The following is a 20,653-nucleotide window of genomic DNA, read 5'->3' on the forward strand; positions in this document are numbered from 1 at the left end:
CTATAATCACCCCCACTCTCTTTCAAAGGAAAAGATATTTCAAGAAAATAAATACTATAAAAAAGAACAAAGGTGAAAGAATAGAAAAAAAAAAAATACCCATACAGGGACCAGAGTTAATACCAGAAATGAGACAGAACTTTAAAAGTTATCTAACTAGTATCTTCACAGAGATTCCTGAAGACACTGTAGCCATTAACTGAGAACATACTGAAATGGAAAAGGAGAAGTCAGAAAACAAATGATTTATTGGATACTACAAAAATGTTGCCCAAATGGAAAAGTCAGTGTACTGGGTTAAATGGTATCTACCCACATGCATGTTCACCCCAAACCTCAGAATATCCTTATTTTGAAATAGCATCTTTGCAGAGGTATTGTAGTTAGTTAAATTAAGATGCGGTCATACTGGGTTATTATGGGCTATAATCCAAAAATTGGTGTCTTTATAAGAAGAGAAAACTGAGAGAGACACACAGGGAAGATCAGCTTGTGAAAAGGGTGGCAGAGATTGGAGTGACGTGCCTACAAACCGAGGAACATCAAAGATTGCCAGCAACCACCAGAAGCTAGGAGAGAGCCATGGAGCAGATTTTTCCCTCAAAACCTTCAGAAGAAACCAATCCTGCTGAGACCTGGATTTCAGACCCCTAGCCTCCAGAACTATAAGAGAATAAAGTTCTGTTGTTTCAAGACATCAAGTTTGTGGTAGTTTGCTACAACAACTCAGAGAAACTAATACAGCCAGTTAAATGCTGTAATACTGTATCTACAAAGTTATATAGAAACTCAGAGGAAGAAATGAACTGCTTTTGAGAGAGTTTAGAAGGTGTCAAGTAAGACTTGATAATTACACAGGCTATTGAAAGATGATTGAATCAACCTGTTAAATCGAGGAGGAGAAAGTATTCTAGGCTGTGAAAACAGTGTACACGAATGTACAACAATGCGAATGCATCTCGTATTCAGGAATGGCAAAGCATGCAGTCTGACTGGTAGAGCTGTGAGGGCTATTATTACGTTTATAGATGATGGGCAGATTCTGGAGAGCCAGGCTAAGGAAAATATAGTTTAATATGTAGCCAACGGAAAGGGATAACAAGGTTGTAAGCCAGAAAATAGCATGGCACATTAATGCTTTAGAAGGAATTACTCTGCCTTGGATCTGAACACACCATCTTCTTCCCAGTTTAACTCCTTTGGTGCCTGTTTTCATTTCTGTTTTTCTTCCTCACTACCTTTGCTCCTTCCTGGACTTTTATCTAAAGGATATATTTATTTAAAGCAATTTTCCAAAGAGTATTTTAAAGCCACAGAATCTTATTGATATTTTTTAAATCCCCAGTTCACTTTAAGCTTCTAGCTTTGGAGTCTACATGAGCTACTATATTGAACTAGTCATTTCCATTTCATAGAAATTATGCAAAAATTAATATTATTTTCTTGGGCTTTAAACCAAAAAAGCTGACATTTCTTGTAGAGAGGACTTCTTACTCCTCACCACCTTTTTATGGTGGTGAATTACTGCAACCAAAAAATTTAAGGGGCATACTCTGCATCTAATTTCACAACTATAAAATCTATGAAATAGCTATTAATAATCGAGTAATTGGTACTGAAGTATAAAAGATAAATCACAAAACATAATACAAAATATTATAGTGTTAAATCCCATGAAAGAATAACTACTGATTTCTCAAATCATATAACCACTGACTCTTGAATTAGAAAAAAGTCATAAAGGTTGTCTTGTTCCATTGTGCAAACAGAAACTAGGGAGACATTCTTGACTTCTCTCTCTGCCTCATTCACTGCATGTAATTAATAGACAATTCCACTTTAACTATTTTCATTTTACTTCATCCCTCTGGCCACTGTTTTAATTAAGATCACGGGTATCTCTTACCTGGATTACTGCAATAACATGCTAAACTGTAGCTCTTCTGAGAAACTGGTACTCATTTTCCCCAGACCAATCCCCTCTTCAAGTATAAAAGTTTCAGAATAATATTCCCAATTACAAATATGCATGCCATTGCTCTGCTTAAAATCCTTCAAAAGCGCCCCACTACCACCAGAGGAAGACCAGACCTTCTCAACAGAGCTTATGAAGCCTCTGGATCCAACCTCAGCTTCTGTCTCCTGCCCTATCTCCGCACCCCTAACGCAGTGCTGTAGCTGTCCTGAATTATTTACAGTATCTTGCACAGGCCTTGCCTTCTTTCCCTTTTAGGACTTTGTTTCAGCTCTTCTCTCTAAAAAGTCTGGCTATTTCCTCCTCTTCATCTTCTGGTACCAACAGAGGCATATTTCCTCCAGGAAGTCTTTTTCCCACCTTGGCAAGACTACGTTAACTTCTACTGGAGCTCTCCTGACATTGCACTATCATTTCCCTTCTGTTCTCTTCCAGGACACCACAACTCCTTAAAGGCAGGAAATATGCCTTTACCTTGCCACTCGTAAAATGCCTGGTATATAATACATACATGTTAGATATTGTTCTAATTAATCACCCTTTACTCATTAGGGATAGAATTACTCCTACAATTTTCCGGACAGTAATCCAATACCCATATGAAAAATCTCAGGAACAGAGAACTTATTTTTTTATGAACATTCTAAATGCTAGAAAGTTCCCTTAAGGTGGGCTATTGCAACCACGCTAACCCCCAAAATAAGCAATGCTTGTCATAAAGAATAGTGATGATGATGACGATGATGATAATAATACTACAGCTAAAATTTAGAGAACCAGGCACTACGCTGGCTTCTGAACATGAATATGCTCAATCCACCCTTTTAACAATTCCTTGAGTCAGATACAATTATTATCTCCCCAGTCCAGATGAAAAGAGGGAGGCTTAAAGAAGCAACTTTGTGAAAGTTATACAGCAAGCAAGTGGTACAGTCAGGATTCAAACTCAGCCAACTGAGTTTTTATTCACACCACTTCACTTCGCATTAATTCACTCCCATCTCAAAACCAACTGTCAACTAGTCCTTCAACTCTTTGCCCTGAAAAAGAGCTGTAGTAAAAATGATATTAATAATAATAATAAAATTAAAAAATAAAAACCTATTTAACTTTGTTTTAAACTAGTCTCCGAGTTCATCTGTCCATGGAACTCTTTTGAGGGGCAACAACATCTGTTAACACCCTGAAGAGCTGCAGATCTAGAAAACACACTTCGATACTGGTCCAAGCATGATTATCATCTTAATTCATTGTTAAATTGTATTTGCTTTGGCAGCAGTCACATCACAGTCCTGTCATGTACTGGGTCAGTAGCCAACTACAACCCCAAAGATGTTCATCTGATCTGAATCCTATCCAAATCCTACTGCAGTGAGACCTGGGAAGTAAAAATTTTAGTCATCATCTTAAATTACTCCTCTCTAAGTTTCAGAAGCACTATTTTGGAATAAACTGAGATAACAGTGTTTATTCCTGCCCTGGACTGAATATCCATCTCATTAGAAAATCTCATTTATAAGCCCAGAAGCCCTCTCTTCCTCTGAAGCCTGTTCTCCTGCCTTCTGATCCTGTTATTGCCCCATATAACATGGCATGGTATTCTCTGTCAAACTTCCATGTTTGCACACTACTCTGTTAACCTAATCCTTGATTGCTGGAAAAAACTTTATCTCTTGCGCGTTAACTAAAATCTCATCTCCTCTGTATAGGAGAGTGGGTCCCTCCCAAATCTGTGTGTCCACACCATACCAATATCTCTATTATAGTGTTAATGCATTATATTGTAACTATGGACATACAGTTGTTCTTTTCCAATAGAATACAAGCATCTTGAAGGTAAATGCCAAATTTTAACCCTTGCATTCTCAGTACTAACCTAGTTTTGGCCAATAGTTGAAGCTCAATAACTGTCAGCAGAGAGATTCAAAAGCATTTGAAAACTTTCATCTTTGATGCTTCCAGTTTGTTTAGCTGAGGAAAATGTACTAATACCTGGTGACAGCACACTACTTCATCAACCAAGTGATGCAAGCCAAGGTAGAGGAAACACAAAATGTTGTTGACAAAGAAACCTAGCAGTGAAGCACAAAGTCAAGTACTCAAAAGTAAAGTTACCAAGAAATCACCTATATAGAGAAATTTAAGATGAATTAAATCCATGATTAATACATAAATAGAAAAATAAATAAGTATTGAAAACAATCACTAAATTAAAAAAAAACTAAAGAACTGATAGTATGCACATGTTACAACTAAAAATTGAGCACTGGACTCTCAGGAGAAGGTGAAACAACTAAAGAATCTTGTTTCTGAATTAAGACTAATCCATTTTGAATGTCATTGCAGCCTATTAGTACATTAAAATATATTTGATTTCATTAATTTGCATGAATTTTATATCCCTAGCATTGTACTCCAAATATCAAAGCACAGTCAACACCATTTTGAACCTAGGAATTAAGCATAAGCTCACAAATGTTTCTCCATCATGATACAAATATGATGGTTGTTCAACTTTGATGCACCCACTAATCATTTTATGTGACCCTCATAGGTCACTCAGGCCTGATAATAAAGTTCCAGCTAAAAAAAAAAAAAAAAAATGTTACTTGCTACTTTAGATTCTGTTTGCACAAACAAAGGGCCAGCTAAATCTCTGTTCTGTCCATTTCCTACTCAATTTATATGAAAGATGGGTTTCATTAAGCGTATTTTAATAATTTTCATAACTGCCCTCTCGCTGTTCACCCCAAGAGAGAAACAGGACAATTTAAACAGTAAATCAAACTATAATGATGCATTGTTCTGTTTTCCTAAATATCAATTTTATTCAAATTAATATATTGGGTTGGCCAAAAAGTTCGTTCGGTTTTTCTGTAACATCTTACTGAAAAATCCAAACGAACTTTTGGGTCAACCCAATAGTAAGGAAGCTTCCTCTTGCTATGATTACTTTGCCATTGTTTCCAATACAGTTATTACACAATATTCACTTTTAGCAAATGGCATTTTATCCTTAATCAATAAACAGAAAAATAAGCAACCCTATACCTGAATTTCTGTTGTATAATTTACAAACACAAATACAAAATTTACAGCAATTCTGAATAATCTCTGTCCCTTTCATTAAGCCCAATCTGACAAACTACTCAGTGAATAATGTTATATTCATCCAAATTGTTTTTGCTTAAACATAATACATAAACATGTTGTCTTAAATTTAGAATTAACAATATTATTTGGATATCATGACAATATTATCTAGGATCACTTTATTTTATTAAAAAAATTTTTTGCGTTTTATCATTTAGTGAATAACTTTCAAATTCTGGACAATGTATTGGTGTAAAATAAGAGAATGTCTGTGGTCAAAAGGTGGCATATTTTCGTCACTTGGACTTTCTCCATGGAGACAACTCAAAGGAGAACACCTTCCATTGCTAAGACTAAATCACAGATCACTTGCCAAGAAGGGCTATCTTGACCTTTGCTCCAGTTTTTAAAGATATCAGCAACGTTGTCAGATACATAAAGAATGGCAAAGCTCCAAGATCTGATAGCAAACCCACCAGAGTATTCAAACAGAAAATGAAGATGACACTGAGGTGTCTGCATAGGATTTTCTTAATACATGAACACTGAGGAAATGTCAGATTACAAAGATGTCTCTATCATTATGAGCTTTCAGAAGAAAAGGTCAGTCAAGTAACCATAGCAATTATAGAGTACTTTTTTCCCAATACTACCAGAAACTTCTTCTGTTTTGATTCCTATAAAATGCATTCTTTCAAACACTCCCAAAATTATAATGCTGCTTTACATCCCATCACAGAGAAGGAAACACCACCTTTGGCTAACTGTCTACTAAAAAAAGGTTGAAGGAAAAGTTTTTCTGTCCCATATTTGCTGACCTCAAACAATATATAATCTCATTTTCAGATCTTAAAAACCACTCCAAGTATCTTTCACTCTAATTTACCAGTTATTCCTGTGTAAAGCCAACCATGATCTGGTTAATTACATGTGAGAAGAGAATGTTCTATAAAACACATTAACCATCCCCAATAGGTTGAAATAGGGTTGCATTAAAAAATTCCAAAGGCAATAAGTCCAATAAAAGTAGAAAAACATATTACAAAAGACACACACAGGGATAAAGGGAAAAAATAGGAGGTAAGTGCATAGGCAGGTTAGTTTTGAGGCTTTAAAGGTAGTAGAACAGTTAAGATATAGAACTGGTAGAGAAGGCAGCAATGGAAGGATTCATCTGGAGGGGATCTGGAAATAGAATATCTAAAACAGTGACAATTTCCCTGCTATTGCTGAACAGGACATGGAAGAGGACAGACCCCACCCCAACTGTTCCCAACATTCTTACTGCTTCCCAAAATCTAAAATCTGTGCACCTAACGTTAAACCCAACCCAGACTAAGCAATCAAGATTGAATGCGAAGAGCGCCAGGAGTCAGAAGATCTAAACTCTAGCCCTGCTACTGTCACTAACTAGCCAAGGCTATGAACAAGCCAGCTGCTTTTTCTGTGAGTTGAGGTAATTGTGTCAGGTGATCACCAGTTTCCTTCCAATTCTAAGTCTCATGCACACTAGAAGTCTGTTATATATACCAATCTCATTCCAAGAGTATATATTTTATATATATATATATATATAAATACACACATGCACACACACAAATTAATATTCTCAACCAAAACTTTAAGCCATATTCCCATGAGTCTCTTCCTTCATTTATCCATATCAAAATTTTATAAACATATACAAACATATACAAACCCTGAGTGTGTTATCTACAGTATGACAGTGAATATATCTTTTAATGTAAATATGTATATACTGAAATAGAAAAACTATTTTTTCTCAAAAGAGAAATATGGTGTCCTATATAATACATAAATATATTTCTCTTGAAATAGTCTTCATTAATGAGTACATTAAAATACAAGCTTATGAAGTGTGCTAGACAGCATACCATTCTCTATGCTTACTCTGATAGAATGAGCTGTGAAGGAGATTAGGACTAAATAATTTGACACTATTTTGTAAACACTTCAGTGTGTTAGGCATATCTGTAAATCCTCAAGTGAATAAGACTTTCCCTTCTGTATAAGATTCGGGAAGGGGAAAAGGCTGGTGTCTTTGACAAGGCACTTTTCAAATGGAAATAAAACAGAGATTATCTAATCAGTTATCTTTGTGGGTGGATGGGCATACACCTGCACTGAGTCTTAGACTTAGGAAATGACAGAGCCGATCATCTTTATGGGTTTCATGACAGAGCCACAACAAAATGATTTCCTGAGATCAATATGTGGTTGGGAGAAAGCTGTTTTCAATGGAAACAAGAAGCTAGGAGCTAACCTGTTTCTATGGTAACCAGAGCAGCAGCTACCCAACAGCTGTAGGGAAAAAAAAGGGCAGAAAGTTAAAATGCAGAAAAACAAAAGAAATCCATACTAGTTTACCCTATTCGTGTGATGGTCCCTAGAGTACAATCAAAACCAGTGCAGACGTACTGTTCCCCCCACCCAAGGGATTTTTAGCAATCACTATCCTTATTTTTCCTCCAAACCTCAAAATCTTAGAGCTGGAAAGAAGTTTGGATACTTATCTAGTCCAATGTGTCATCCCCATTTTTTTCTTTCAGAATAAGGCTGAAGGATATCAAAACTCAGGAAGATGAAGTAAATTCTTTAAGGTCACACAGCCAGTTGTGAAATCAAGGTTAGTGCCTAGGTCTCATGGATTCCAACTCAGGCATTTTTCCAATACTGTTTCCATATATTCTCTACTTCTAGTCTCTTCTCCTCCCAACACCCACATTTTAGTCACTTTCTGAGAAAATATTGACTACAGAGTATTAAAATCAATCACCACCCTTCAACCTATGAGAAAAGCAAAAAAGCAATGCTATCCTGTCATAAAAAAAAAAAATCTTGACTGCTCTTCCAAAAGAAAAGCCCTTCATACTTCAAAAAGAATTGAATTAAGTTTATATCATATATTGATGGTTATTGTTTAGATTATGTTGCCACTATATATTTCCTTATGGAGATCTATGTTTATATTTTATCAGTCCTTTAGTGTCCTTTACTATTTCATTTAGATATACTTTAAAGGTTGCCATAATAAAAAGGATAAATGACTCAGAATTTGGAAAATATATGAGATCTGAAAACTGCATTTACTTTATTTGCAGTAGTAAAAATAAATAGTAATGATACATATTTCTAATGGGAAAGGTTGACCTGCATTTCTTTATAATCCTACACATTTCCTTGTTCTCAGTTGCTTTGAAAATAATCTTCTTGACAGAGAAGAAAAATTTCCTTGACTCTCATTTAGTATTCTTAACTCAGGTCTACAAATGAGCTCTTGGGAAAGCATAACGGAAAACAGTCATACCTAATCTGTCCAGCTATTCACCTTTGGCATGCCTAATGTCCCAGCAATGGATCAGATCACCTAGTTTGTGATCAAATACACTATTGAAAATACAATTCTATTAGAGTTACCTTTTTTTAAAATTATATGTTGAATGAGGCACTCTCTGATCTTATCCAATGTTCAGAATATAAGAATAAAATTAATTTGTGAACTATACAATTAGTGGCCTGGAAAAGGTCAAAGGACACTTAGATGTTTATACAGCAAATGCAAAGACACCAGACTATTACACCAGACTCTTTTTAGGGGCCTGAAGTTTGGATTTTCATTGTCATATGGTTGGTCATAACTTGTAATTAAAATGGAAGGGATGAAGACACTCGACCACACTGCAAATAATTCAGTTGTTTGGTATAAGTACATCCTTTACCATATTCTTCAATAATGTTGCAAAAAGAGAGTGTATAAATCACTTTGAAAAACAGAAAAATCAAGATTGAAAAAGCCTAACATTTTCACATAATAAAATAAAGACTAACAATACCTTAAGACCATCATTTCTTTTTTTTTTTTTGGCCACGCCCCACAGCTTGTGGGATGTTAGTTCCCCAACCAGGGATTGAACCCCGGGCCCTCTGCAGTGAAAGCATGGGCGTCTTAACCAGTGGACCACCAGGGAATTCCTGAGACCATCATTTCTAGATGGAATATTTTCCTGCACATCTAGGCAATATTTCCATGTGAGATTTTTTTTTGAGGAAAACATCTATAATATTTCTGGAATTTTGTTTGTTGTTATTTTGTTGCATTTTTAATTGAATAGATGTTTTAGGAAATATTTTATTATAAATAGAGTGGCGAGCTTATTGAGGGCAAAGCACTAGATCTTCTCATGCATTCCCAGTAGCTTACATAGTTTCTGGTACAGTGATTGCATAATCAGTATTCACTGACTAAATAAACATTCTAAAATTTTAATAATTAAGAACAATATTTTATAAACAAGCTATATTTGATCATTAATTCTTTTAACTGGAGCAAGGCTCACAAAACAAGAATTAATACATTTTCTTTCTTTAATCTTAATATATGACTCAAATTGTCTTTGCCTTATTATAATTTTTTTAAATTAAATGTTACACTTAAAGCTAGCAAACAGCTACTTAGATAATTTCTTTCCTGTTTTGTTTTGTGCTTTGAGGTGGAGGAAAAAATGGCCCATAAAAAGTAAATTACATATTTGCAATTCTGAATCCAATTCTAGATATTGAAGTTTAAATTTGATAAGTTTTAAGGAGTATATTTTAGTAATGCTGTGGAAATAAAATAATTTAAAATACTAATAAAGTGTATATTTTCAAGATTATAAAAATGGTGGATTCACTATCATAATCCAAGTACAGTTCAGGATTATCTGCATATAGTGGTATATGGATAAAGGTCTGGAGAACATATATGAAGTGATCCAGACCCACACCAAAGAGCCAACATCTTAAATATGGTTCTATGGCAGTTTTTTTGTTCTGTTTTGTTTTTCTTTTCTAAAGTTCTCTTTGAGAGTAAAAAAAAAGTCTATCAGGTAATCAAAGATATACATGCTGCCAAAGAAGGGCCACACTCTAGACCAGAACCTAATTCAATCACTTTCCCTCGGTCCCCCAAAAAATAAGTGAAAAGAAGAGGGAGAAGTAGAAACTTATAACCACTCTTAGCTCTGTAATCTTGGGAAAAATCATTTAAAATATTTTTATTCTAGTATTTTGCCCTTATATTATTTTTCAAACTTCTAAAAAATCTAGAAGTTCTATTAAAGAATTTCTGCTTGGTGCCTGTTCACTTACTATTATATGCCTTCATAGGAAAGCACATACAAGCTTCATTTCCTTCTAAAACTTAGACATTAAATTGGAAATATGCAATGCAGAACATTTTTACAAAAACATCTATGCCTCCTTGCTTTTTACTATTTGTAAATATCACTCAGTGGCATCAACGGAATAATCTCACCTTTTCTTTCCTGATCTCATTTTCTGAACAACAGGTTTCCATGACAACTGATATTTAAATTTTTTAAAATTTCTATTTTGGAATACTATTCTTAAGGATACAATTCATAAATGAAAACTATAAACTTATTTACCAAGTTAACCTGAACAATTTAGACCTCTCAAATATGTATTTACATCATAAATTAAAAGTAATAGAGGAGTGGGAAATGCCAACCAAAACAAAAGGCAAAAATACAATGTTGTAGAACTCAATTAATTATCCAGTTCCTATCACTCTTGTTTCAGTCTGCCACTTTAGCTCATAAAAGTTAGAAATTAAACATGTCTATTATATAATTGAGCCAATCTCCTCAATGTTGGGAAAGGATAAGGACAATGTTGAAACAGGTATAACAAATTGAAAATAGAATTTGGACAGTTAAAATTGTTCATCTCAAGTATATCAATAAAAGATGAACTAATGTAAAATGAAAAGTAAGAGGGCTTATAAAAGTTAAATACTTCTATTAAGAATGAGACTTGTGGCAGTAAGACCACAGCTGAAACAAACCACTTGATAATAGATTTTATGTCTCCTAGAATCATGTCCATGCAAAATATAATTTCATCCAGTGACCTCCCAATGTAATTCTATTTATCAAATTAGTCAGATAACATTGTCTGTCAATCACCTGAACTAAAAGGGTCCATATAAAAATATTAAATCACGTTTAAATAGAATGGTGACTTCTGAGTATTCTTCAGGCCACCCCTAATAATTTGAAAAGGGATTTTCTTGAAGACAAGTCCCACAAATGTTAGCCAATCTGAAAAAAAAGGAAAACATTACATATCAACTGGTCAATAAAAATGGAAAGTTAAAACAGGGCTCATTTTAAGAAAACTGGAATCCCATATTTGCACTCTAATGTTGGGAGATGCAGCCAAAGACCTGGAAAAAAAAATATATATATATACACACATGTCATAGATGACCTTTCAAAGTTAGAATTCTAGTGACTGTCCTATGCTGCATTAAATCTCAAGAGCAACACTATTTGCAGAGATTTCACAAGGCAGACAGTCAGTTATAATCAGTGGTTGTGGTGGAAAGGGCCTGGGGGGGGGGGATGTCATGAGACCTCCAGCATAATTTTGGCTCTGCTAATAACTCGCTGTATGACCTTGGCCCTCACTGAGCATCTGCAGTCTTCATTTTCCTCATCCACAAAATACAGGGTCCTCACGAGGTGACCTCAAAGAAATTTTCCAGGTCTATGATTCTCAGCTGATTCTACTTCTAATGGCTCTTTGACCTTGTATTAATCTCTAATCTATCTGTGTTCTTTTCCTCACCTAAAAGGGATGCAGGTCAAATCCTTAATATTACTACAATGAAATCTTAGTAAGATTTGTAAAAAACTATTTGCAGTTTAATGGTCTAACCATTGACCAATAATCAATAGAATCAATTACCATAGCAATAATAAAAACTGAACATCTTAAAGTTTTTGCTGTGCAACCCGGTCTACAATATAATATATTCTATTATTATGAGGAAAGATAATAAAACTTCCTGTCTTTTTTTATACCATATAAAATAAGAAAATTACAGGATGAGTCTGAAAACAAATGCAGATTATCTTTTTAGCTGCCAAGTGGAAAGAGCACTGTAGCACTCAGCTGGAATCCAAAACAACAGAGGTAAGAGTCATGAGTCCATGATTTAATTTAAATAAATAAATATGCACTTTTTTTTCCCCTGAATGCCAATTCTTGCTGAATTTATAGAATGGTCTTAAAAGGAAGATTTCAGAGTTGAAGTTAGTAATTCTACATTCAAATATGAGAACATGGACATACTAGAATTTATGTATGCATTTAAATACCAGATCCCATAAAGTAGCGATGCTTTAAATTGTCTCTTTGATATTCTATTTCAAATTGAAAACAAAACATATCCTCAGACTTCTAAAGTGGTATCAGAAGCACATCTTCTGACATGTTATCAGCTGCACAACATCTCAGATGCAGAGACTTCTGACATTCAGGGGAACACAATAATGAGGATGGAGCCAAAGTTAAGCTGGGAGAATTCCCATTCTGCCCAAGGGGAATCTTTTCTGGGTGTCAGAAGCAAACCAGACACATGCAGTTACAAAGACTTAACTAAATACAGTACTCCGTTCTCACATATAATTAAAAACCATTCACATACTGTATAGTTTTTGGTTATTTATATTTCTTTTCTTTCCTTTAAAACTAGAGAAACCATTATTAGCTACTTTTATAATCTCTTCATTGGGATTTTGAAGAATTAATCGCGGGTATCAAGGACTAAATTTAAACTGTCACTCAAGCAAAAAACTGAAAAGAAAAATTGAGGATGGGATCCCAATCTATAGAGTATAATAAAGTTGCCTACAATCTAAATTACCCAGTCTTTAACTTAGAGACTCCCACTAAACCAGGATCACCAAAGTGACCAATTGGCGTTCAACCTGTAGAAAACACAGATACAGCACAAGGGGAAAGGCATCAGACTCCAAAACTCACTGTGCAGGGGGCTATCCCGTCAACTCACTGGGACAAGCAAACCCAGCACTGCTCTCTCTTGGAAGGAGACAGGCGCAAACAACATTCAGGAGATTTTCACAAAATGAACCTCCTGGCACACCCTCTCCCGGCCCAACCACAGACATATATTCCATTTCTCCTCTACTGCCCTCAGATTAGATCCCTAATTGGAGCCACTGCTCTGGGGGAGTCAGGTGTGCAGCAGTGTCAAGTCTCACAGGAAAGGTCAAATCGTGATGACCAGAAGGCCTGAAGGGCCATCCGAGCTATAAAGAAAACGTTGGAACAAAAGAGTTAGAAAAAGAAACTCAACAGGAAGTGTGATAGTGGTTTCCGAACAAGGGTCCGGACAGACTCGCCCAGAGTAGCTGACATTTGCCCTTTCGGTCCCCTCTGCTGAAGTAAATCTCAGTTGCAGTTGAGAAGGAGAGGAGGGGGATGCTGGGGGGCGGGGGGCAGGAAGCAGGGAGGATCGGGGCCAGGGTCCCTGAGTTTACCCTGCACGGGAGGGGCCCCTCGCCTCCTGGTTAGGGAACCCTGTTCTCTTCTCCCCCTGCCCCCATCCCAGAGGCCTCGGCGGAAAAGAACAGGAAGTGGCGGAAGGAGTTGGGAGAAGTTGGCGCAACAGGGAAGGGGGCGACTCAGGCCTTACCCTGGCGGCTCTGGACGAGTAGGGGTCCTCAAAGAGGGCCCACATGCGGGGCTGCAGCCTCCTCCAGCGGCCGGACTTGCCGTCGGGGCCCCCCAGGCCCGCGGCGTCCTCGATGCCCAGCCTCTTGGCCGCCAGGTCCTCGTCGTCGCCAGGGTCGCCGCCGATGAGGTCGGGGGTCTCGAAGATGTCGAGCGCCTCTTCGGCGTCGCGGTGTTGCCGGTAAGTCATCCAGCAGCAGGGCTCCACGTCGGTCTCGTCGATGCCCCAGAAGGCCAGCTCCTCCTCGAACAGCGGCCCGCACACGTCGGCGGGGCAGTGCAGCTTGCCGGTGCGGTAGTAGTTGAGCACATAGGCGAAGACGCCCGGGTGCCGGTCGAAGAAGAACTCGCGGCTGCCCCGGAGGTGGTCGCCGCCGCCGCGGGCGCTGCAGTTGCCCGCGCCGCCCTCGAAGCAGCCGCCCGGCCCGGGGGACAGAGGGGGCGGTCGCGGCGGCGGCGACAGCGGAGGGGGCGACGGCTGCAGCTTGTCGCCCGCCGCCTTCAGGCAGTCGCCCTGGGGCTCGGAGGCGGCGAGAAGGGCCAGGCGCGTCCCGGGCAGGGTCTTGAGGGTGCTGCGGTAGGTTTCGTGCCGGGTGCCCCCGACATTGAGGATCACCCTCTCGTTGTTCTCGATCTTGCCCATCTCTGTGCCTTAGACATGACTGGGGGGAGGCGAACACAGCGCCAAGTTAAAGATCTCGGCCGGCGGAGCCGCGCTGTGACTCCCACCCCCACTCCCAGCCCGAGAGTCCCAAGATGCAGGGTTGACAGAAAGGCGAGGGGCAAAGGGCCCTCCCAGGATGAGTTTGGCGCCCAGCCCTGTCCCCGCCTCAAGCATCATACCTTTCCCAGGTTTCTAGAGAACTGAGGAGATAGCAGTCCGAATCTTCCTTGACCTTCCTTGACACCTTTCACCCGCCTCACACCTTTCTCCCTCTGCTCTGTCTCCTTCGTCTTTTCACCCTTCACCCTCTCTCCTCTCTGTCCTCCCTCAAGTCTAACCTGTTCCCAGCCCCTAACTCTCCCCCTCTCTCTCTCTCCCCAAACCCCTTATCTTTCCCTACTAAGTCCTCCCCTCCCCCTCTCCCCACCCCCGTCCTCTTCCCGTGCCCCGTCCCTTTCCTCCCTCATATTCCGAGACCCTCTCCCTCCTACCCTCTCCGGGAGGCTGTTCCCTTAGGCAGGGAGTTCTCTCTGCCCAGGCAACTTGGCAGTGTTGGGTGAGAGACCCCCAGGCTGGGCGGCGAGCCCCCACTAAACGCGAGCCCTCGGTGAACTCTGGAGAGCCCGCTGTTGCTTGGCTCGCGGGAAGTGCCCCTTGCGCAACCTCTACTCCCCTTCCCGGGCCAGGCAAATAGACTGAACGCGGAAGTCAGAGCAAAAAAAACGTCCCCGCTGGTGCCTTTCACCAAGGAGACCTCTCCCAAATTTCCTGATCCAATTTCCTTTTCACATTACTGCTGTTGTTGAAATTATTATTACTTGGGAAAGGAAACGACTGACTAGGATCCATTTGGGGGAGCAGAAGTGATCAGTGCATCCCACCCCATCCCCCTTTCCCAAGAAAAACAAATGTCTTGCGGGCGGAGGGGTGCTTTCTAGGAGGAGCGAGGCCCGGGGAAAAGCTGCTGGAGGCACACCCCCTGCATCCCCGAGCTGGGAGTCCTGGCTGACAGTGTCCCCGTTTCCGATCTCCCAGCCACCTCTCCCCTGGGCTTCACCTCTCCAATCCTAGTGCGGAACGGAGCGGGGATGCCTGCCTTGCAGGGTCAGCACGCCCTTCCCGGCAAATCAGCCCCTTGCCCTCCCGCCTCTAGGTACCTTAACGAGACCGAGAGAAAAGTGGTTCTGCTATGGTGTCCGAGTGGACGAGGTGCTCCGGGCAGCCGGACGGAGTCCCGACACCCAGCCGAGCCGCCCCTCTCCAACGAGAAACTACTTGTTGGCGTTTTTCGGGTTCAGGTGGCTGGGCCGCTTCCCGTGGCGCTGGGCTCGCGGAGACAGCCCCCGCCGGCCGCGCGCCGCGCCGCCCGCCCTCATTGTGCGAGCTGCTGGGGGCTCGCTCCGCGCCGACCTCGGCGCCCAGAGTCACCATCGCGCGGGGCCGGGCGGACCATGGAGCTCGGGGCGGGTCCAGCCGACGCTCCGCGACCCCGCCGGGAGCCGGCAGAGCGGCCGGCCTTGGCTGCCGCGGAGCTGACCCGAGGTCCGGAGAGCTCACCCACTCGAAGGTGAGACCACCCGGCTCCGACTTGGACCTGCAGGTCTCGCTTCTCCCCGCTAAGCAGCCGAGGCTGGAGCTGGCCCTTCCCCGCCGCTCGCCGTCAGCCCCCGCCGCCAGAGCCCAGAGCTCGGGGAACGGTGGGTGGTGGGTGGTGGGTGGACCTGGGGAAGCTCTGTTGTACCAACCAGGTTCATCTATTTTTCTTCAGTGAAGCTCTATTCCCACCCTCTCTGGAGCGTCTGTCTGCCTTATTTACACCCCACTGTCTACACCCTTTCTCTTCCCGCTGCCGCACCCCTCCCAACAAGTGAGAGAGAAAATCTAAGACAAATTGCATTTTTTTTTTTCTTAATGGCAGCTGAAGGGAGAGAGCTCTACTTACAGGTGACAAGTGTGTCCGGTTTCTCGCGTCTTATCTATGGCTCTGGCTTGCTCTTTTCAGTGAAATGTAGGTCTCCAGTCACCACATCATGGTTATATAAAACAAAACAAGTTTTAAAAGTTTATTCCAGGAACATAATGCTCTAGCAAGTAAACATTCAGGTTTATCAGAAGCTAAAAAGACAAGCTACAGATATCCAAGTAACAAAGCAATGATCTCTTTAGCCAATTTCTCCCTTTCTCAAATTTTTATTGCACCTTGTAGTAGTTGGCTAGGGCTGTCATAACAAAGCACCACAAACTGGATTGTTTAAACAGCAGAAATTTATTATCTCACAGTTCTGGAAGCTAGAAGTTCCAGATTAAGGTGTTGTCAGGGTTGGTTCCTTCTCAGGGCTGTGAGAAATGGACCTCTTCAAGGCCTTTCTCCTTGGCTTATAGATGGCCATCTTCTCTCTGTGTCTCTTTACATCATTTTCCCTTTATGCGTGCCTGTCTCTGTGAACAAATTTCTCCTTTATATACGAACACTAGTCATATAGGATTAGGTACCACCTTAATAATTTCATTTTAACTTGACACCTCTGTAAAGACCCTATCTCCAAATAAGATGACATTTTGAGGTACTGGAGGTCAGGACTCTCTTTTTGGGGGTAGGGGAGGCTTGAGGAGAAGGCTGAGACACAGAGCAAGCCATATCAGACCTTACCACCAATGGATTATGTGTTTCTGTGTCTGTGTGTGTATTTCTAGAAAGAAAAGAAAGGAAGGAAGGGAGAGACCATAGTCCATGGAGATAGTTTGATAGGCTTGAACTTGAAGTCCATGGAGTAGGTAAAACACCAGGTTGTATGTAAGAGGAAGTCTCTTTGAAAAACAGATACTGATATTGACATTATGGAAAGAGCAAGAGTTATGAGTTACTAACAAAAAAGTTTTAGCAATATAGAGGGCTGCAAGGCAGGCAATTAAATATAAACAATTCACTAAAGAAAACTCCCACCTGTTATGACAGTAAATAACTAAACAAAGTGAAGAACTAAAAGGTCTTTGGAAGGCCACTAATGTCTAGGAAACTAATGTAAGAAAATATGGTAAGTGTACATTTATAAGAAATTTACTAACAATATGACAGTAAATGTGTAATAGTAACCTACCTAGCTTTGTGAAAATATAAACTTTACTAACATGCAAAAAAAATGTAAAGCTTAAATACTGAGGGAATGATTCTAGTTTTGCACAGTCACTGAGGCATTTCTAAAAGTAACAGTGATAGTAAATTCAATTGCCAGCAAATTTACAAAGAAAAATTATGTTCAGATTCTAACATGCATTCTCATATTGTCTAGATAGTTCCTTATATAGCTTAATGTAAATTCAATAGGGAGAAAAAGGCATATGGTTTGCTATAAAATTAGTAATAGTAAGTGTAGTAGCAGCAGCATTTATAATAATAGATAGCACTTAGTGAGAGCTTACTATGTGCAAAATGCTTTACATAAATTACTCCTGTTAATTTAAATGGAGGAAATACTTACACTAAATTACAAGACTTCCAGAAAGTTAACTCCTACAGATGGCAGGAATCAATAATGAAAGCTTTTAGCTTGATAATGTTAAGTTTGTATTATAAAGGCTCTATATAGAAACCAAAAGAAAAGTGAAAAATGATGCAAAGGACTCATGGGGGGAAAGGAGAAAACAAAGATCTAATGAGTTGAGTTGAGGTTATATAAGCTCTCTGGAAATAATCACATTGGCAAAAGGATCATCTTTTAGAAGAATTCAGAATTTTCTTGTGAAATTAGAGAAGATTTTGGATAAATTTGAAAATAAGGATGTGGGAAGGTAAAAGGGTGAGATGTCCTTATCAATGGAGAATTGATAAATGAAACAATTAACGAAATAAGTCTCGCATTTTTGTTTCTGGTCATTATAAGAGGGGAAGATCCTAAGACAAATATCCAGGTTTCATTATATAAGACAGGAGAGAACAGAAAACCCCTCCAGCTAACTAACTCCACTGATCCTGCTGTAAAAGACACATAAAAGTGTGTGGGATGGCAGGGAAGCAAATCTTTGAAAGATGGCAATGGAAAACTGAGGAGGAAAAAACAGTTGTGGTTTCCTTTGTTGGCTGTGTAGAGCAAGGATTTAAAAGACTGTATGGACATTACCTCTGGCAGAGAAGCAATTGAAATACTGCTTCCTTTATATCCTTGAGTCAGCATCACAGAAGGCTACAGAAACTGTGCTACATCACCACCAGAAATGTGGATTGATCTCATAAAGCCACATTGTGACTGTCAGAATGACATACTTGTCAAATTTTAACACCTTAACAAATTAACTCTTTTAAAGTCCAGTATAATGATTATTTAAATATTATTCACCTTCAGAAAGCAATATATTCATAAGCAAAATTTCTCTGCAGTAAATTTTTAAGATGGCCAGAAGTTCCCATCCCCTCCTTTAGGTATGCCCCTTTGTAATGTGATTTTGCATCTTCTCCCATAAAGTCTGTTTCTCCAGCCCTTGAATCTATACAGGCTTTGTAACTTGCTTTGGCCTATAGAAAAAGTGCAAGTGATTTTGTACCAGTTCAAAGCCTTGGCTTCAGAAGGTCTTGTGTGCTTCTGCTCTCTCTCTTTCTTGGAACCCTACCCTAGTGCTACGAGAACAAGCCTTAGCTGGCCTGCTTGATGATGAGAGACATATATACCAGCCCCCCCCCACCCCCGGCCACCCACACACACACACACACACACACACACACACACACACACACACACACGTCTTTGGTACAAAAAAAAATAGTACTAGAAAACAAGTAAGAGGACATAATACAATAAGGATTTAAAAGAAATAAACCCCTAAAAGATATAAAGCACCCCGCACCAACAGCTAAAACTTCTCATCTCTGCCCCTGGAGGATACCCAGCTAATCTCCAGAAGTAGAACTGCCTTGCCCTTATGCATGTGTCCAGAAGAGCTGTACAGCTGAACCTAGCCCGGATGCACTGACCCACAGAATCAAGAACTAAAGAAAAGACTATGTAGAGACTACTAAGTTTTGGAATGGTTTTTTATACAAGCTGATTCATCCTCTAAGTTCCCTTCATCTGAAAAGTAAAAAACAGGAGCCTACTTACCTGACCTCTTAACAATAACTAATATTTATATCATGTATTGTGAATTCTAAAACACCTAACAATATATGATATATATTTTCTTAAACTATAACTTTTTGAGAGGTAATATTTTACGGTGGTTAATTCCACAGGCCTTGGAGACAGATAAAATGGAGTTTATCTTCTGAGTGTCACTCACTAGATGTCGGACCTAGAGAAAATTACCCATCTCCTTGAGCCTCAATTTTGTCTTCTATAGAATGAGGAAGATGACACTCTAGTTACTATGGGAATTAAATGGCATAAGGCCAATAAAACACTTAAAAAGTTTCTGGCATATTTTAAGCATCTATGAATAGTAACTTTCCTGTCAAATGAGGAAGAAGTCTCACCCCAAAATCACATAGTTACTAATTGGCAGAAGCAGGACCATAACCCATATTTTCTGATGGCAATCCTAACTCTTATCTGTTATAGCACACTGCCTTGTTGACAGGTCAAAACTAGCTCAAATACTGAATAGCCCATAAAGATACAATGAAACCAAAACTCTAGAATCCTTGCAATATGTCTGTATTCTTATCAAATTATTTTAATTTAAAAATATATGTATTAACCATCTTTTAATGACACTTTTTTTTTTTTACTACCCAACATAGTTACTTGTGACAATTATGATAAGATAGACCTAAATACAAAGAATTCATGGGTTACTAGTTTTACAACTTGGTCGTTTAATTTGTAAGAAATACATATTTGCATTGGTTATCAAGAGCCAGAGGCTCTGCATAAATACTCAGCATAACAACATAGACATTTAGCCAATTTGAGCTTACTGTATGCTTATAAAATTAATATGCAAGAGTGCTAAGAAAAGGCATTTAGATTGAAGGATGAGAAAAATTTCCCACTAATATAGGATCATGTTGACTGGTGAGCATTAAAAGCAAGAGTTGAAAATAGCCTTCTCGTTATGAAAAATTCTGGGTCATAGTCCTCTGCGCCAACCATTCATTAAATAGATGATGATAGTTAGACGATAGATAGATAGATAGATAGGTAAGCTTTGGTAAATGGAACAGCCCGTTATTCACGCTGCACTACTTGATGTCATTTTAACTTACAAAATGGTCAATATGCAGTAGTTTCTCCTTGAGTAACCAACTGTTTTACTACTAAGGGTTAAATTATTGGCAGATACCAATAAAGTGCACTTTACTTCCTATTGTCCTTGTTCCTCAATAGGTCATGGATGCTAGATAAGATATTTCATTAAAATTTTAT

The 20,653-nt window shown here is 39.4% G+C and overlaps 2 protein-coding genes across 6 annotated transcripts in view; one reads left to right on the plus strand and one right to left on the minus strand.

The window, feature by feature from the left end:
- KCNC2 (potassium voltage-gated channel subfamily C member 2) overlaps positions 1 to 16,223 on the minus strand; it is a 198,205-nt gene extending 181,982 nt beyond the window's left edge. For 3 of the 5 annotated variants that reach the window (XM_082351637.1, XM_082351636.1, XM_082351638.1), the window contains exons 1-2: positions 15,455 to 16,221; positions 13,596 to 14,295 (exon numbers count right to left, since the gene is read on the minus strand). In XM_082351637.1, coding sequence (XP_082207763.1) covers positions 13,596 to 14,276 — 681 coding nt within the window. In that variant the 5' untranslated portion in view covers positions 14,277 to 14,295; positions 15,455 to 16,221. Of the gene's footprint in view, positions 1 to 13,595; positions 14,296 to 15,454 lie in introns of all 5 variants that reach the window. The other 2 variants (XM_082351639.1, XM_082351635.1) reach the window with 2 other exon arrangements.
- LOC309608722 (uncharacterized protein) overlaps positions 15,386 to 20,653 on the plus strand; it is a gene marked incomplete at its 5' end in the record, with an annotated part of 30,259 nt that continues 24,991 nt past the window's right edge. The window contains one exon of the mRNA XM_082349147.1: positions 15,386 to 15,864. Coding sequence (XP_082205273.1) covers positions 15,386 to 15,864 — 479 coding nt within the window. The remainder of the gene's footprint in view (positions 15,865 to 20,653) is intronic.

Source organism: Balaenoptera borealis, assembly GCF_965194805.1.
Source record: "Balaenoptera borealis genome assembly, chromosome: 13".
NCBI classification, from domain to species: domain Eukaryota; kingdom Metazoa; phylum Chordata; class Mammalia; order Artiodactyla; family Balaenopteridae; genus Balaenoptera; species Balaenoptera borealis.